Genomic DNA, 18,045 nt, shown 5'->3' with positions numbered 1-18,045 from the left:
GGATGACAGAGGATGAAATGGCTGGATGGCATCACCAACTCGATGGATATGAGTTTGAGTGAACTCTGGGAGTTGGTGATGAACAGGGAGGCCTGGTGTGCTGCGATTCATGGGATCACAAAGATTCAGACACGACTGAGAGACTGAACTGAACTGTGTTTTGGTAGAGCAGTCTTTTCAGTGTTTTTTCAGTGTCTCTCAGAAAATGAAGACCTAAAGCATCACACCTTGCCACCTGGAGATTTTATCTACTAGAATAGATACCTCCAGGAAAACTCTCTTCAGCCTTTCTGGAAAGGCCCCTATTAAGTATTCCTAACCAACTCTTGTGACACCAGATTCTAAGGAACTGACTCTTGGATTCACATGACACAGTTAAAGAGAGCACCACACGCTGACTAGACCTGCACATCATCTGGTGACCTGAAAGTAAAGACTTCTCAGAATTGAACCAGATGACTTCTAATGAGACAGTTTTCCCAAAATATTCAGAACAGGCCTCTTGGAGTTTGTCACCACACCTTTGATGAAGACACTTCAGATGATCGCCACTATTATCCTGGAAATGTATGCACTTTAGGCAAAAAGTGTTTCACAGTTCTGCTACTCCTTGTTATTCAAATGTAACCTCAGTAGGTTTGCAATCCACACTTTCCCTCAGATGTGAAATTGTACAAAGGAAAGGTCCTCCCTGGCATTGAGATACAAAGTCACTGACACACACACAAAAATCTCACACTTGGATCAGCACTGCTTTCTGAGAGATTCTGATCAAAAGGGGGAAATGTAAAAAACAAACACACAAAAAACAAATCTCGAAGAGTCAGGAGATCAGAAAGGCTGGAGAATCTTTTCTATCAGAAATCTTTCTTTCCCCCCTGGCAACGATTCAGCCAATGAAAAGCAATGGACTTTTAAAACATCTCTCCAACTTCCTTTTCCCCCATAATGGTGTCCTCTCCATTTTTGTTGGGAACTTACAAGTTCCCAGGGTGGCAGACCTCAAACTGCAATTCTTTTCATAATAAACTTGTTTACGTTAGAGAAATAGTTGGCAGTCTATTTATTTTAGGCAGACAATATGTGGTGGCATCTCAGTGGTTTTTCAAAGTTAGAGTTTCCTAATATCCTATAATATTGAGCATCTTTTCATATACTTACTTGTCATTTGTATGGTGAGGTGTCTGTTGAGATCTTTTGCCCATTCTCAATTGCATTTTTCCTTCTCTTGCATTTTTAGTATATTCTGGATAACTTTTATCAGCTATGCTTTCTGCAAATATTTTCTTAGTTTGTGGCATCTCATTATCTCCAGATATCTTTTTATAGTATGTAATCATGCTATATATAAAATTAACTTTTCATCATAACACTATAGCAACCATTTCCCATTTTGCTTCAGACTTCCCAACCATCCTCGTACGCTGCTGCTTCCTCCGCAGCCCCACAGAAGAGATTATCCCCACTTTGCAGGTGAAGGAGATAAATGCCTGGGAGCTTGCTGCCTAGGGTTCCCGCGCTGCTGACCTGCAGAGCTCAGAATCCCCCGGGGAAGCAGCCCATCGCCTCCGGCCCTGCCTGCCGCGCCCGGCAGGTTTTTGGGAGTGGTTTCTGTGACTCGGCATTTCTTCTGTCCTCTCGGCCTCCCAAACCGCTCTGAGAGCACGATCCTTAGTCTGAGCTTGTCCCGGGATTTCAGAACCGGCCTGCAGGCCTCTCCAGCCGCTGGGCGGGCGCTCTCCCCACCCTCCTCCGGGGCAGGAGCGGAGGCGGAGCGAGCAGTCCACGCCCTCCGCCGGCCGGGCTCCTTCAGTCGAAGCGCGGGCGGCGCGGACACCAGACCGGTGTCCCGGAGCGCCGACCCCGGAGCGCGGGGCCCCAGCGGGCCCACTCCGTGAGGAGCCCGAGCGCGCCGACCACTGGACAGCACGCGACGGACCGCTGGCCCGCGGAGCCGGGCGCGGTGTGGGCAGGGCGGGGCGGTCCCCGCCCGCCTCCCAGCCGACGGCTCCGCCCCGGAGACCCCTTATCGGGCCCGGCGTGCCACCCCGGCCTGCGCCGGCCAGGTACTGCTGGGCGTGGGAGCAACTCTAGGCTGCCCCGCCGCCTCCTTCCTCACCCGGCCTGGGGCCTCAGGAGGTCTCCCGCGAAAGCGAAAGCGAATCTCTCGGTGCGTCAGCTTGGGACCGCCGGGCCCAGAACAGTCTCTCGGGCTGGCTTCCGGGAGGGGGCGGGGCTTTTGCTTCCGGTGGGTGGGGGGCGGGCGACTCGGCTCCCGGAGTTCGGGCGGTGGGCGTGGCCCGCGGCGTTCCTGGAAGTCGGGCAGTGGGCCAGTAGGGTGGTAGGCGTGGCCCGCGAGTTTCCGGAAGTGGGGCGCCCAATTGCCAGCCGTCCACTGGACAGCACGGTTATCCCTGAGGCGTCTCGTCTCGCCGGGAGTGTGGGTCCGGCGGGACCGGGCGGCGATTTGGCTCCGGCGTGATAACTGCGTGACGTGGAGACGGCCCGTCACGTGGTCTGCGCTGTGGTGTCGGGGGGGGTGGCGGGTCGTCCCTGCGATGTCGTTACGAGCTTTCGCCGCCCCGGGTCACGCGGGCGCCCTGGGGCAGGGCCTCTGACGGGGGCGCCGGGGCCGCCGCAGCTCGCGACGCCGTCAGACGCCTTCCCGCGCCGTCTTCGACGAGAGCTGGGAAAGAAGGATCGACGGGCACGGCGGGGAGGGCGTCGTCAACCGGTGGCGCGTGCTTTTACGAAGTGACTGAGCGCACACACGCTCTCGTAGCCTCTTCAGAGTTTTGAAGAAGGTCAGCGCCACCCTTCTTTCCTTACACTGGACAGCCTCCCACAGAGGCGGGGTTGGCTGTTCATTACTTTGTCTCTCGCTGTTCCTTCGGCTCTTCTTTGCTCGGAGCTCTTGTGTGTCCTGGACAAAGCCCGAGGCCCTTTACACTCAAGCGACTTTGCAATAGAACCGCTATTACTTCTCCCTCCGTTCACACAGGAAGAAATCAAGGCAGAAGTGACTTCTTACTTGATCTACATTTTGTAACCATCAGGTACGTAGGTGCAAGAGTGGGAAGGAAATTGTAGTCAATTATAAATTTGGGCAACTGCACCCTTCCAAACACAAAAGGTAAAGAGGAAGCTTGTTTAAAACATTTGAAGTATCTCATCACTGTAATTATTATTACTGATAAAACAACTATAATGATGAACTGTAATTTGCATGTTTCTCTCGCTGAGCTGTATTGAGCACCACAGATACATTGCACTTTCAGGATTGTGAATATTCACGAGAATAAAGAAAAATCCCTAAATAACAGTTTCCAAAATTGAAAATTTCTCTTGGATGCTTATTAATCGGCAACATGGTAATACCACCAGTATGAGCTGGGAATTTGAAAAAGCGCAGCTTCCCATGCTATGGTTGGATGTTATACTTCGGCAAAAATGATCGTGTTAACCTAGTAGAATATTGATTTTGAACCACATGTTTTCATATGTTTTTAAAATTTAGTCTGTACTTTCCCTATGTTTCTGAATGTGGCATACTTATTTAGTACAGGTGAGCAGAATTGTAAGATAGGTCTTTGCATCTGATTTTAACAAAGACAAATGATTGTTTGCTCTCTGGAGAAGTAACATGTGTTAGTGAACTGACAGTGGAAATTTGAGTGAAGACATTAAGGCTCAATTCTGGGATCTGTTACTCTAGGTGAATCATTAAACTCTAAATTTTAGTTTCTTAATTTGTAACTTGAAGCCGATGTATTAATAAGTTGGTACTTCAGAGGGTCATCATGTGCAGGATAACACTGGGTTGAACTCTTGCAGTCTTCTCTCTTGCCCAGAGCTCTTGTTTATCTGAGGCAAAGTATCAAGCAGTTAAAATCCAAGAACCTTGAGAAATTCCCATTGGATGCCTGAATAAAAACAGAGTTCCATCTGCAGAGGAAAAGGGGGGCATGGTAGTTGGGTAGCCAGCATTTTCTGTCAGACTCATCATGTATGGTCCTCACTGAAACATTGAAAAAAATTGCCCTCAACCACTTAAAGGTAAATATGAAATTTTTTTAACTTAAAAAAAATTATTGCAATACACAGAAAAGAACACACATCATAACTGTTTGACTCTCTTAAGTGTCCTGAAGTGAACATTAAGAAGAAACAAGTATTGCCATCACTCCCCCACACTTCCTTTCCTTCCCTGCCTCCTGCTTCCACCTCGTAGTAACTACTACCCTGACTGTTAATTTTGTAGATTAATGCTGCCTGGCTCTTTGATGTTATATATTGTTAGTAATTTGTATTTTTCCCCAGTTTTACTGAAGTATAGTTGACAAAATTGAATGTAGATATGAATTTTTTTTATATAGACTTACAGATAATTTTGAAGTTTCTTGGAATTTTCAATTAATTTCAGTGGAGAATTCGCTTCCTTAAATCCCTGAATTTAGTACACTTATGCAAAAAACATTTTGAAAATCCATTAAAATAGACCGTTATATTCTCTGTTGAAAGTCCTTGATCATAAGATGATATGACAGGTTAGTGTGTGTTCATTAATTACTGTGTAACATGACTTTACAGTGTGACTTTCTACTTGGCTACTTTCAGAGTTTCTGTGACTCTTGGGTATCTAAACCACTCACCAGTCCCTCCTAAGATATTCAGTACTTACAGAGTTGAATCATTCATGGGGAATGGCCGGGGGAGGGGGGGAGCAATAAAAACAAGTCATTGGAAACCATGCAAAAGGTGCATAAGGTGAAGTAAGACCAGGCTAAACCAGCAAACCACAGATGAGGAGAGCCAGCTGGGGTCAGAAGGCAGCCTCACAGAGTGCTGCAGGCCCACCTGGAGGCCCCTCTCCCTGGAGCTGCATCGCTCCTGCAGGAGGCAAGGCAGGTCCTAGCTGGTCTTGGCAGCTCTGAAGAGAGAAGACCTAGCTGAAGGATAGAGAGCAGGTAGAAGTCCTCATCTAGCTGAATCTTAATACCCTATGGTCATAGTTCAGGGCATGGTTATAACTCCTTCCTGTTTCTGTACTGTCTGGGAGCCTTTTTTAATGTTACTAAACATTCATGCTGTGCTTAGTTGCCCAGTTGTGTCCGACTCTTTGTGACCCCATGGATTCTAGCCCACCAGGCTCCTCTGTCCATGGGATTCTCCAGGCAAGAATACTGGAGTGGGTTGCCATGCCCTCCTCCAGGGGATCTTCCTGACCCAGGGATTGAACCTAGGTTTCCCACATTGCAGGCAGATTTTTTACCAGCTAAGTCACCAGGAAAGCCTAAGAATACTGGAGTGGGTAGCCTATCCCTTCTCCAGGGGAACTTCCTGACCCAGGAATCGAACCAGGGTCTGCTGCATTGCAGGCAGATTCTTTACCAGCTGAGCTACTGGAGAAGCCCACTAAACATTCACATATCACATCATTTTTGAAAACTGCTAGATGACTTTCATAATGTGAATGAGCCATAACTTACTCTCCCGTGTTATGTATATGTCAGTTGTATTATGTGCTTTTGCTGTTCTCTCTAATGTTACTAGGAATATCCTTGTACATAATCTATATCAGTGTCTCTGATTTGATTCCTTAGGATAAAGAATTACTGAGTGAGGAACTTAACTCCCTTTAAAAAAATTTTTTATTATAAAGGTAATTTGTATAAAAATTACAAAATGTAATAAATGTGTAAAGAAGAAATAAAAGTCACCTGACCATCCAGATATCCTTGCTAACATTTAGGTGTCTTTCGCTGTGTCTTTTTTTCCTGTACATATAGCTATATGTGTACCTAGCCATCCACCTGTTAATGTATTGACTATATAATACTATATTTTATGAATGTGCTATAATTCACTTAACTTTATTTTTGGATGATTAAATAGTTCTCTTTTTTAAAAAAAATTATGCATTTAATGACCAACTGCCTTATGCCAGGTTATGTGCTGGGCACTGTAGATTGTGCGTAAGATAGTTTCCTGCCTTCTGTGAGCTTAATTGAAATAATTCCCAAATTATAGCTGTCCAACTGGTTCAAGGTACTGGGTGCTGTGAAAATGTCTAATAGGAAGACATAGGATGGCTTCCCTGAGGAAATGACATCTCTGAGACCTCAAGGGGGAGCAACTTTTAGCCAGGAGAAGAATGTGCACTCAGAAGCTTGTAGGGGAGAGTGGACACCCCCACCCTGCTTCACAAGGACTGGTCCATAGAGAGCTACTGTGAAGAGTGGATCCCAGCTGCACACCCCCATTCTCACAGCCTGGGAAACAGTGTGAACGTGACGAGTAGGGGTAGACGGGTGGGCCAGTCATAGCCAGAACCACAAAGCAGGCACCAATGTGTGTTCAGATGTTTCTTCTCATACACTGCTTACCAGTCTGTGAGGCAGTCATTATTATTTCCTTTTGCAAATGAGGAAATTGAGGCTTATGTAAGTTACCCAAGGACTGATAAATTAGAGCTAGATTTCATATGGGAGAAAAACCTGTGCCCTCTTCACTGTCGTGACAGCTTCTAGTAGCTCACCTTCAGGCCCTGCCTCCCCTGCCCCCACCATGGTCATGCCCTTTACTGGGCAGCCTCCCCACACCCCGTGTCACTGCCCCAAAAATGTGCTTCTTTCCAGAGGGCACTTCCTCTTACTTGGAAATGTCTCATGTTACAGGAAAATGGCTCATAGTGTAATCTGCCATGCTGATATGTGAGCTTTGTTGGAGTAGCAGGGCCCACCAAAGACTTTGTGCAGGATGTAGAAGGTTGGTTACCTGAGCCAGACTACAGCAGGCCACTGACAGGACTGCTCTCAGCTTACGCATTTTCAGAAACCCCTTCAGCCACTTAAAAAAGCTTCCCATCCCAACATTTTATTAAAAATTTCAAAGTGCAAAGTTAGGTTTTACACCCGCAGCTAACATCATAATAACAATGAAAAACTGAAAGCTTCTTAAGATCAGGAATAAAAGGGGAATTCCTTGGTGGCCCAGTGGTTAGGACTCTGTGCTCCCACTGTTGAGGGCCTGAGTAGAATCCCTGGTCCAGGAACTAAGATCCCACAAACCACATGTGCGGTGCTACCAAACAAAACAACAAATCAGGAGCAAGACCAGGGTGCCCACTCTTGCCTCTGTTATTCAACATAGTATTAGAAGTTCTAGCCAGATCCACTAGGCAAGAAAAGGCATGTGAATGGGAAAGGAAGAAATAAAGCTGTCACTGTTTGCAGATCATGTGAGATACATAGAAAACTCTAAAACACTCCATCAAAAAACTGTTAGAACTAAGGAACAATTTCAGCAATGTTGTAGGATACAAAGTCACTAAGTAAATAAATGTTAGTCGCTTAGTCCTATCTGTCTCTTTGCAACCCCATCGGCTGTAGCCTGCCAGGATCCTCTGTCCATGGGATTCTCCAGACAAGAATACTGGAGTGGGTAGCCATTCCCTTCTCCAGGGGATCTTCCCAACCCAGGGATTGAACCTGGATTTCCCACATTGCAGACAGGTTTTTTTACCATATAAGCCACCAGGGAAATCAGTATACAAAAGTATTTTGCATTTCTATATACTAATAAAGATAGTGGAGGTGATGGAATTCTAGTTGAGCTATTCCAAATCCTGAAAGATGATGCTGTGAAAGTGCTGCACTCAATATGCCAGCAAATTTGGAAAACTCAGCACTGGCCACAGGACTGGAAAAGGTCAGTTTTCATTCCAATCCCAAAGAAAGGCAATGCCAGAGAATGCTCAAACTACCGCACAGTTGCACTCATCTCACACACTAGTAAAGTAATGCTCAAAATTCTCCAAGCCAGGCTTCAGCAATACGTGAACCGTGAAATTCCAGATGTTCAAGCTGGTTTTAGAAAAGGCAGAGGAACCAGAGATCAAATTGCCATCATCCGCTGGATCATGAAAAAAGCAAGAGAGTTCCAGAAAAACATCTATTTCTGCTTTATTGACTATGTCAAAGCCTTTGACTGTGTGGATAACAATAAACTGTGGAAAATTCTGAAAGAGATGGGAATACCAGACCACCTGATCTGCCTCTTGAGAAATCTGTATGCAGGTCAGGAAGCAACAGTTAGAACTGGACATGGAACAACAGACTGGTTCCAAATAGGAAAAGGAATTCGTCAAGGCTGTATATTGTCACCCTGTTTATTTAACTTATATGCAGAGTACATCATGAGAAACACTGGACTGTAAGAAACACAAGCTGGAATCAAGATTGCCGGGAGAAATATCAATAACCTCAGATATGCAGATGACACCCTTATGGCAGAAAGTGAAGAACTAAAAAGCCTCTTGATGAAAGTGGAGAGTGAAAAAGTTGGCCTAAAGCTCAACATTCAGAAAACGAAGATCATGGCATCCAGTCCCACCACTTCATGGGAAACAGATGGGGAAACAGTGGAAACAGTGTCAGACTTTATTTTGGAGGGCTCCAAAATCACTGCAGATGGTGACTACAGCCATGAAATTAAAAGATGCTTACTCCTTGGAAGGAAAGTTATGACCAACATAGCATATTCAAAAGCAGAGACATTACTTTGCCAACAAAGTTCGTCTAGTCAAGGCTATGGTTTTTCCTGTGGTCATGTATGGATGTGAGAGTTGGACTGTGAAGAAGGTTGAGTGCCGAAGAATTGATGCTTTTGAACTGTGGTGTTGGAGAAGACTCTTGAGAGTCCCTTGGACTGCAAGGAGATCCAACCAGTCCATTCTGAAGGAGATAAGCCCTGGGATTTCTTTGGAAGGAATGCTGCTAAAGCTGAAACTCCAGTACTTTGGCCACCTCATGCGAAGAGTTGACTCATTGGAAAAGACTCTGATGCTGGGAGGGATTGGGGGCAGGAGGAGAAGGGGACGACAGAGGATGAGATGGCTGGATGGCATCACTGACTCGATGGACGTGAGTCTTGGTGAACTCCGGGAGTTGGTGATGGACAGGGAGGCCTGGCGTGCTGCGCTTCATGGGGTCGCAGAGAGTCGGACACGACTGAGCGACTGAGCTGAGCTGAATCTTCCATGTTTGTAGAAATGAAAGTCTAAGGAAGAAAGATCGTGGTCTTCTGTGATTCCTGGAAATAGGAAAAACATTCATCTTAGAGACTATAAATCTATCTTCAAAAAATAAAGGCACACCAAGCGTGCGGTGGAGCGTTTGTACACTGTTTGTGTGACGACTTGTCTGTAGTGACGTGTCCTCTTTTCTTCACAGGGTTGTGTGTTTTCGGGGCATTCTGGCCGTTCAGAAGGAAAGCAGCCATGTCCTTGGACGACATTAAGATGAGCTCTACAGACTTCCTGGAGCAGGCAGACCTGGACAGTGGGGGCTTCGGGAAGGTGTGTCTGTGTTTACACAGATCCCACGGACTGGTGATCCTGAAGAAGGTGTACACGGGCCCCAAGCGCACCGAGTGAGTCAGGGGCAGATTTGGGCAGGCCACGTGCTGTGCCAGGGCGGTGGAATCGGGTGGCACAGCCTTTATGAGACAGACCTGGGTGCAAGGGTCAGCCCTGAGGCTTCATATCGGATGGCCCTGCAGGGCGGTCATTGACATCCCTGACTCACGAGGATTCAGACGCCGGCTAGGGGAGAGCTCCGAGCTGGTAAGTAACAGAAGAAAACTGAAGAGGAGGAAACAGAGAGGAGGCGGCCCAGGGCAGTGCAGGGGCGCTGGGAAGAGGATGGGAGGAGCAGGCGGGAGCAGGCGAAGGCTCTGCTCCACGGTGGGTGAGGACCAGCCCCGAGCATGGGCACGAAGCCCTGGTTCGTGAGTCACAGCGTCCAGGACCCTCTCTCTGAGGCAGTCGGGAAGCTGTATTATTTCCCTCTGCTCTCGCCCGAGTGGCTGTGAGACAGGCCATGGGTTTAGTCCACTGTCCAGTGCGGTCTTTGTTTCCCAGCCGCATTTCCTCGGTGCTCTTCACCAGCTTTGCGTTGATTGGTCATTGGGTTAACGCTTCCTGTGCACTGGCCGTGGTCCCGGGAAGGAGGCACCCAGGGTGGAGGGGCAGCCCCGGGGACGCTTGGGGGCGTTCCCAGGGCCGGGAGAGGAGCGGGCTGCCCCTGCCCATCTGACCCCTGCCCCCTGCCCCCAGGTACAACGAGGCCCTCCTGGAGGAGGGCAGGATGATGCACCGGCTGCGGCACCGTCGCGTGGTCAAGCTGCTGGGCGTCATCATGGAGGAGGGCAGCTACTCACTGGTGATGGAGTACATGGAGCAGGGCGACCTCATGCGCGTGCTCAAGGCCCAGGTACGCCTCGCCCGGCCCGCCAGCCCCTGTGCCTCGGACTCCTGTGCGAATGGCTGGTGGTTTGGATTTTCTCAAGAATAACAACACTGGATGAGGAAGGTTTCCAACAGCAAGATTCATCCTGTTTACCAAAGCCAAATAATTTTAATGCATTTTTAAAAGTGTAGATACCTGGACTTTCTCGGTGGTCCAGTGGTTGAGACTCCCTGCTTCCACTTCCAGGGGGCACGGGTTTGATCCCCGTTCGGGGAACTAAGATCCCTGCCTGCCCTGTGGGGTAGTCAAAAAACAAGTGTATGTACCTGTTAAGAGCAAGGCCAGTGCTGTTTGCTCAGGAAGCAATAGCAAGTGTGACAGAGATAACGGGGCACAGGTCGGGATGTGAATGTCTGGTGTGGTGGTGTGTTGACAGACACGCGCACAGCAAGCTGTGGGAACACAGGGGAGGGGCCCTCACCCTGCAAGGTGGTCAGGACGCATCTTCGGGGCCTGTGGGAAGGGAAGCTGCTGGCTCTGTCCTCAGGTCCGGATCCACTGCTCTTGAAGGAAGCTGGTGCTTTGGCCCCTTTAAGTCCCTTTCCGTCTCCCGGACTGACTGCCACTCGTTTCAGGTCAGCATCCCCCTGTCCGTGAAAGGGAGGATCATTATGGAGACCATCGAAGGAATGCGCTACCTCCACGGAGAAGGGGTGATACACAAGGACCTCAAGCCAGAAAATATCCTCGTTGACAGCGACTTCCACATCAAGGTAACCACAGTCAGGGCTTCTGGGGGTCAGCGCGATTCTGATTCTCAGCGTAAGTCCTTTTTCCGGACATGATGTGTGCCAAGAGCAGAGCTCGCCCAACTCCTCCCTGGTGACGGCGGTGCCAGAAAGCTCTGCCAAGGAATGAAAAGAGGGAGGCTTGGTGGGGGTAGTGATCTTTATTTATTCCTTTACTTACATCGGGAGAAGGCAATGGCACCCCACTCCAGTACTCTTGCCTGGAAAATCCCATGGACGGAGGAGCCTGGTAGGCTGCAGTCCATGGGGACGCTAAGAGTCGGACACGACTGAGTGACTTCACTTTCACTTTACTTACATCTCCTTTTTAAAAATCCGTTTCCTTTTGAAAACTCTGTCCACTGTAGTCAAAGGAAAAAGAGGGAGGGTTTTCTTTTCTCCTCTAGGTGGACCATCATGTCAAGGTGGCTTTGGCAGCATGAATCCCAGCCGAGCACAAGGGTCTGAAAGGGGAAGTGGAATTGTGGGGAGGACGCAGGAACTGCTTACGCAGGCGTCCCTTTACCAGAAGATTCTGCTTCTAGCGCTCTGTTCCAGCCCTGGACAGGGTTTTTTTTGTTTGTTTTTTTCTTCTTGTGTCTTTAAAAGAAGGTTCTTTACGTTAATAACTTACCTCTTAAGATCTGGGTTAGAATTTGAGGATTCTAGATAATCACATGCCAGAAATCATCCCCAAAAGCTCGGATTCCCGGAAGCAAAAGTGGAACCGCCTCCTCTGGTGTCTTCAGTGTATGGCTCTGTCATTCTGCCCTGCCGCCTCCCTCTGTGCTCTGTGTCTGACCTTGGTATTTTTTTTCTTTGCCTTTTTGTCTGTCTTTCCCCTCTTCCGCATCCCATCTTCTCTCAGGTTCAGGCTCCCAACTCAGCACCAGCAGCTACACTCCTATCCTCCGTGTGTCTTTGGGATCCTTGGAAATTCACATCCATGGGCTTCTGGACACCCTTTGGGAAAACAGAAGGTGCAGTACCATGTGCTACACAAGCCTGCTGAAAAGAAAGTGCCTGTTTTCCCTAGCCTCAGAACCAACAGAAAACATGCAGAATAAGTGAGGAGTTAGAGTAAACATGTCTAGTTGTTGTTCTTCTCAGGAATATCTTCTGCTTTTCTCCCCATCAACCACCACCCCCCACCCCCAGATATTGCGTAAGAATCGAGACACCAGAATTTCACACAGACTTTCTTATGGGAGATTTTCCAGACGTCTGAGGACATATGTTTTCTACTAGTTTGTTCAGAGGTAGCTGTTTTAAACCTGTCCGGGGCAGCCGTTTCTGCAAATGTTACAGTCCCTTCATCTACTAGATAAGCCCCCAATTTAAAGACAGCTCTGATTTGCTTGCTGCCGTCACAGGAGCATCCCGTTGGTTTGCTCTCCTGCAGATAGCTGACCTCGGCGTCGCTTCCTTCAAGACGTGGAGCAAGCTGACGAAGGAGGAGCACAATGAGCAGCGGAAGGCGGGCGGCAGTGCCGGGAAGAGCGGTGGCACGCTGCACTACATGGCCCCTGAGCACCTGAACGACGTCAACTCCAGGCCCTCCGAGAAGTCCGACGTGTTCAGCTTTGCCATCGTGCTCTGGGCGATCTTCGCCAACAAGGAGCCATACGAGAGTAAGGCATTGATAGAGGAGGGGGCCTGGGGGCTGATGGGAGTTGTCAGTGGGGTAACAGCGTGCAGTGAGGTCGTGGAGGTTTATCACTGTTTGTTCAACGTCTGTCTCACCCACCGGACTGTGAGCTCCACAAAGGCCGGGACGGCATCTCACCCACTCCCTGCTCTTCCCCCGGTACCTACACGCGGAATGTAGTGGGTACTCGGCAAGCATTTGTGGGATGGATAGTAATCTCGATTTAGGAGCCGGGGGCCATAGGACAGGTCGGAGCTCGGGTAGTGCATCTCAGCTTGCAGGGTGCTCAACAATCCAGGCTTCCTCCCGGACAGGAAGGCTTGCTCGGTCCTTGTGAGGACTTTCAGGGCACACACTCCATACTTTCATCCATCGACACACCCCTCCATTCAGGAATTGTTTATTTTCAGTACTTACTGTGGGCTCTTTACTGGGAACTCAGTCTATAAAGATGAGAAAGACAGGGTTTGTGCAGGAGAACAGGTACATAAGTAGCTGTTCTTCACTGTGTTAAAGTGAAGTCGCTCAGTCGTGTCCAACCCTCTGCGACCCCATGGACTGTAGCCTGCCAGGCTCCTCTGTCCATGGGGTTTTCCAGGCAAGAATACTGGAGTGGGGTGCCATTTCATTCTCCAGGTCAGTGTGTTAAGAACCTGAACTAATGGCCCTTCTCCTGCCTGCTCTTCCTGGGTGACTGTCAGCTTCCAGGATTCAATCCCCTCTTTGCTGCTCAAACCCCTAGTGGTGGCCTGGACATCCTCCTATCTGTTAGATCCAGTCCACGTACCAGAGGACCCCCCAAAGCAGTATCCCCCAAAACTAACCCATGTTTTCCATGCTGCCCGAGTGGCTCACTCAGCTCTGCTCTTACATCCAGAAAATGGCGTTACCATCCACCAACCAAGCTGCCCAACCAAGAACCTCAGTCTCCAGACTCAGCCTTGCCCTCCTACATCAATCAGACATAGAAACCTGTGAATTTGGGAATCCCTGGTGGTCCAGTGGTTGGAACTCACACTTCCATTGCTGAGGGCTGGGATTCAGTCCCTGGTCAGGGAACTAAGATCCTACAAGCTGCACAGCATGGCCGGAAACTGTGACCTCCGGGCATATCAGATTCAAGATGCATCCGCATCTCTCTGTCCCCAGAGGACCCTGTCCAGTTCACACCCTCTGTGGCAGGCTCCTCGTGCCACCACCGCTCGCTCACACTGCCATCAAACAGGCCGATCAGGCCTCTCAATCATCTGTTTAAGATCCTTCCAAGATACCCTTGACATTCGGGATCAAGTTCAAACCTCTCAGTATGGAGCACAGGGCCCTCTCTGATTTGGCTAAGCTGTTCCTTCCCTCCCTTGCCTCAGCCAACATGCCCAGTTACACTGAGCTGGTCATAATTTCCAGATACATCTTGATTTCTGCAACTCCCAACCTATTCAGATCCTGCTTTGTTGGCCTGGAATCTTCCTCTCTGAATCTTCCTTCCCAGTTCTTTACCTGGATAACCCTGTTTATCGTTTTGGACCCAGCAAAGCCTTTTCTGACCTCTTCCTTCCCAGTTCTTTACCTGGATGACCCTGTTTATCCTTTTGGACCCAGCAAAGCCTTTTCTGACCTCTTCCTTCCCAGTTCTTTACCTGGATGACCCTGTTTATCCTTTTGGACCCAGCAAAGCCTTTTCTGACCTCTTCCTTCCCAGTTCTTTACCTGGATGACCCTGTTTATCGTTTTGGACCCAGCAAAGCCTTTTCTGACCTCTTCCTTCCCAGTTCTTTACCTGGATGACCCTGTTTATCCTTTTGGACCCAGCAAAGCCTTTTCTGACCTTCCAGTAGTGGTCCTGCCACCAGAGCCCTCTGTGCTTACTTCTTGAACAGCCAGTATCGCTCTGAATTTTAAGTCACTCTTACTAACGAGCTCCTTCAGCGCAACCGCTGTCTGCTGTTTGTCTCTGTATTAAAATCTGGAGTGTGTCACGGCTTTATTTACATATTCAGTCGTCTGCCAGGAGACAGCTTTGCCAATAATCTGCCTTTCCTCTCTTTGATCGTCTCTGGGGAGGAACAGGTCTGTTTATCGTCCCAGGGCATTCTGCCCCTCCCTGGTATAACCGTGAGAGATCAGTGGCCTGGTCCAGGTTCTGTCATCTCCCTGCCTGAGAGGAGTGGGACCTGAACGTCTCAGCTCTTCTTTCCATTTGCTCTGTAGACGCCATCTGTGAGCAGCAGCTGATACTGTGCATCAAGTCTGGGAACAGGCCAGACGTGGAGGACATCATTGAGTTCTGCCCGCGGGAGGTTATTGACATCATGAGGCAGTGCTGGGAGGTGAACCCGGACAACCGGCCCACGTTCGCGGGTGAGTCCCCTCCGTGCGGGCACCGCCTCCCTCCCATGTCTTCCTAGTGAGAGGCTGACGGGCGGTACTTGGAGTTTTTAGGAAACCGAGTTCCACTCCTGATTTCAAACTGATTTTCTAGATTCCAAAGGCTTTGTTCAAAGAAAAGTTGCCATCCCTCTCCCAAGCATGAAGGCATACAAGGTCCTTTTGTTTCTTGGTGGTATTTTCCCCCATAGTTAAATTTGTTTAATTGTATTAAAATATACGTGACACACAATTTACCACTGTAATCAATTTTAGGTGTTCAGTTCAGTTCAGTTCAGTTCTGTCCAACTCTTTGCAACCCCACAGACTGCAGCACGCCAGGCTTTACTGTCCATCACCAGCTCCCAGAGCTTGCTCAAACTCATGTCCATCGAGTCGGTGATGCCATCCAACCATCTCACCCTCTGTTGTCCTCTTCTCCTCCTGCCTTCAATCTTTCCCAGAATCAGGGCCTTTTCCAGTGAGTCAGTTTTTCGCATCAGGTGGCCAAAGTACTGGAGCTTCAGCTTCAGCTTCAGCATCAGTCCTTCCAATGAATATTCAGGACTGATTTCCTTTAGGATTGACTGGTTGGATCTCCTTGCAGCCCAAGGAACTCTCAAGAGTCTCCTCCAGCACTGCAGTTCAGTGGCATTTAGCACATTCACAGCGTCTTCACCTTCCCCACCTGAAACCGTACCCGTTCACACTGACTCCCCACCTGCTCCCAGCCCCTGGAAGCCGCCACCCTCCTGTCTGAACACTGACTCCCCACCCGCTCCCAGCCCCTGGCAGCTGCCGCCGTCCTGTCTGTCTCTGTGAACTTGGCTTTGCGGGGTCCCCCATGTAGGCAGAATCCCACAGTGTTGTGCTGTCGTGACTGGCTGGTTCACTGAGCACAGTGTCCAGGGTTCCTCCAGGTCATATCCTGTCAGGATCTCCTCCCTGTTTCCTGCTGAGCGGTGTTCCGCAGTGTGAGGACCGCACCGTGTCTGTCCAGTCACCTGCTGCCGGATGCTGTGGTGCTTCCCGGCCGTCTGACTTCTTAGCTTCTTTGATCTCGGTTCCTTCCTGTGTGGCTGGCATCTCTGGAAGTGTTATTTGCCATCTGCATCGGGCTGAGAGCAAGAGGAGAAGGAAAGGGACTGGAGTTTGTCACATCCGTGTACCTCTTGTCATCCCCCTTTGTCACCTAGGGCCTTACTAAGGTCCTGGAGGCAGAGGGAAAGAGAAAATTGGGTCAGGAAGAAACAAAGAGCAGGAAGGAACTTAGGAGCCTGCAGGGGGTTCTGTGCTCGTATTTCTGCTTTGAGGAAACCGATTTGAAACCCCACCAGCCACTCCCATGAGAGGGTTATGGGGTGATTGATTCAGTTGCTTTCTTACTCAGTCAGCCTGAATCTTGTCCTGGCTTGGTTTCTTCTCATGCCTTTTTCACCTTTTTAAACTGAAATTCTGCTTCTGAGATAATTGTAGACCTATATGCAGTTGTAAGAAATAATGCAGACATCCCGTGTACCCTTTACCTGGCTTCCTCCAAGGATCACATCTGGCCAGACTCAGTACACACCACAGCTGGAATACTGACCCTGACACAGTCAGATTCAACACACCACCATCTCCACAAGGGTCCCTCCTGCTGCCATTCACAGGAGTAAAGCTGCTGGGGATACTCACGTCACAGGTGTTCGTGTGAATGTAAATATTTCTCTAGAGTAAGTACCCAGGAGTTAAGTAAGTAAGTCATAGGTGGTTTCATGTTTAGTTTTTTTTTTTTTTTTTTTTTAAAGAAACTGCCAATCTGGGTATTCCCTGGCTGTCCAGTGGTTAGGACTCTTTGCTGTCACTGCCAGAGACCCAGGTTCAATCCCTTGCTGGAGAACTAAGTAAGATCCCAAAAGCTGTGCAGCATGGCCAAAAAAAAAAAACCAAAACCCTGCCAACTGTTTTCCAGAGAGGCTGTGCCATTTTATATTCTCACCAGCTACGTGCAAGTGACCCAACTTCTCTACACCCTTACCAGCACTTGGTGGTGCTGCTGCTCGTTAAGGTAGCCTCTGATAGGTACGTAGTGATAGCTCAGTGTGGCTCTGGCTTCATCTCCCCAGTGCCCAGTGACGGTGGGCATCTTCTCGCGGGTGTCTCTGCCATCTGTGTCTCTTCCACGGCGCAGTGTCGCTCTGTGTCTTTTGCCCACTTTCTAATTGGATTTTGTCTTCTCATTGTTGAATGTAGAGTGTTCTCTGTATGTGCCATATAGTGTTCCTTTCTTGGACATGTGATTTTCAGTTAGCTTCTCCCAGTCTGGAGCTTGGTATTTTTTTTTCCATTCTCTTCTCAGGATCTTTCATAGACTGAAAGTTTTTATTTTGATGAAGTCTTCTTCATTAATCTCTCCTGTTGTGGATGATAATTTTGGTGTCAAGTCTGAGGACACTGTCAGGATTAGATCCAAAATACTTTCTTCCCTTTTTTTTTCTGAAAATCTTAAGAGTTTTACATTTAAGTCTGTGTTAAGTTCTTTTTTTTTTTAATGATTGTCAAGGAAAATTCATTATTGCCAGTGAAGGAATGACAGCACAGAACTAAATATTTGGTTTCTTTTCTTGCCATTTATTTAATGTCTTATTGGGAAAATACCGTGATCCATGTCGAGTTAATTTTTGTATGAGGTGTGAGGTTTAGGCTGAATTTTGGTTTTTCCTTTTTGCCCTGTTCCACCGCCATTTGCTGAACGGCTGTCTCTCCTCCATTACCTTGTTTCTCTGACTCTTTACACCAGATCCCTACCCTGCGTATTCCATCCTGGATCACCTCTGATGCCAGAGGGACAAACAAGGAGCCCACCCTTCCTTTATCATCTGGATATTAGCCCTCTTAGGCAGGGCCTTGTGCTGCAGCAGAGCAACTACCTAAAGCTGCATTGTGTTGGGCAGGAGCCCTTGGTTTCCTTCCAGTGGTATCCCAGCCTTCGTTCTGTCTGCATAGAAATTAG

General features: G+C 48.6%; 1 protein-coding gene across 9 annotated transcripts in view; it reads left to right on the top strand.

The window, feature by feature from the left end:
* Window positions 1–1,811: 1,811 nt before the first annotated feature.
* The window catches only part of RIPK1 (receptor interacting serine/threonine kinase 1), a 33,809-nt gene continuing 17,575 nt past the window's right edge, over window positions 1,812–18,045 (top strand). For 3 of the 9 annotated variants that reach the window (XR_015152614.1, XR_015152613.1, XM_086370447.1), the window contains exons 1-6: window positions 1,812–2,066; window positions 9,234–9,432; window positions 10,118–10,274; window positions 10,886–11,023; window positions 12,441–12,669; window positions 14,895–15,044. Coding sequence is in view for 4 of the 9 variants with exons in the window: in XM_086370447.1 (XP_086226573.1) it covers window positions 9,281–9,432; window positions 10,118–10,274; window positions 10,886–11,023; window positions 12,441–12,669; window positions 14,895–15,044 (826 nt within the window). In the remaining 5 variants the exon portion in view is untranslated. Of the gene's footprint in view, window positions 2,171–2,564; window positions 3,057–9,233; window positions 9,433–10,117; window positions 10,275–10,885; window positions 11,024–12,440; window positions 12,670–14,894; window positions 15,045–18,045 lie in introns of those variants that run through there. The other 6 variants (XR_015152612.1, XR_015152611.1, XM_086370446.1 and 3 more) reach the window with 3 other exon arrangements.

The sequence above is a fragment of the Bos grunniens genome, chromosome 23 (genome assembly GCF_055505025.1).
Source record: "Bos grunniens cultivar Pamir isolate PY7600 chromosome 23, Bosgru_T2T1.0, whole genome shotgun sequence".
Lineage (NCBI taxonomy): Eukaryota > Metazoa > Chordata > Mammalia > Artiodactyla > Bovidae > Bos > Bos grunniens.
This window is presented reverse-complemented; position numbering and strand designations above follow the sequence as displayed.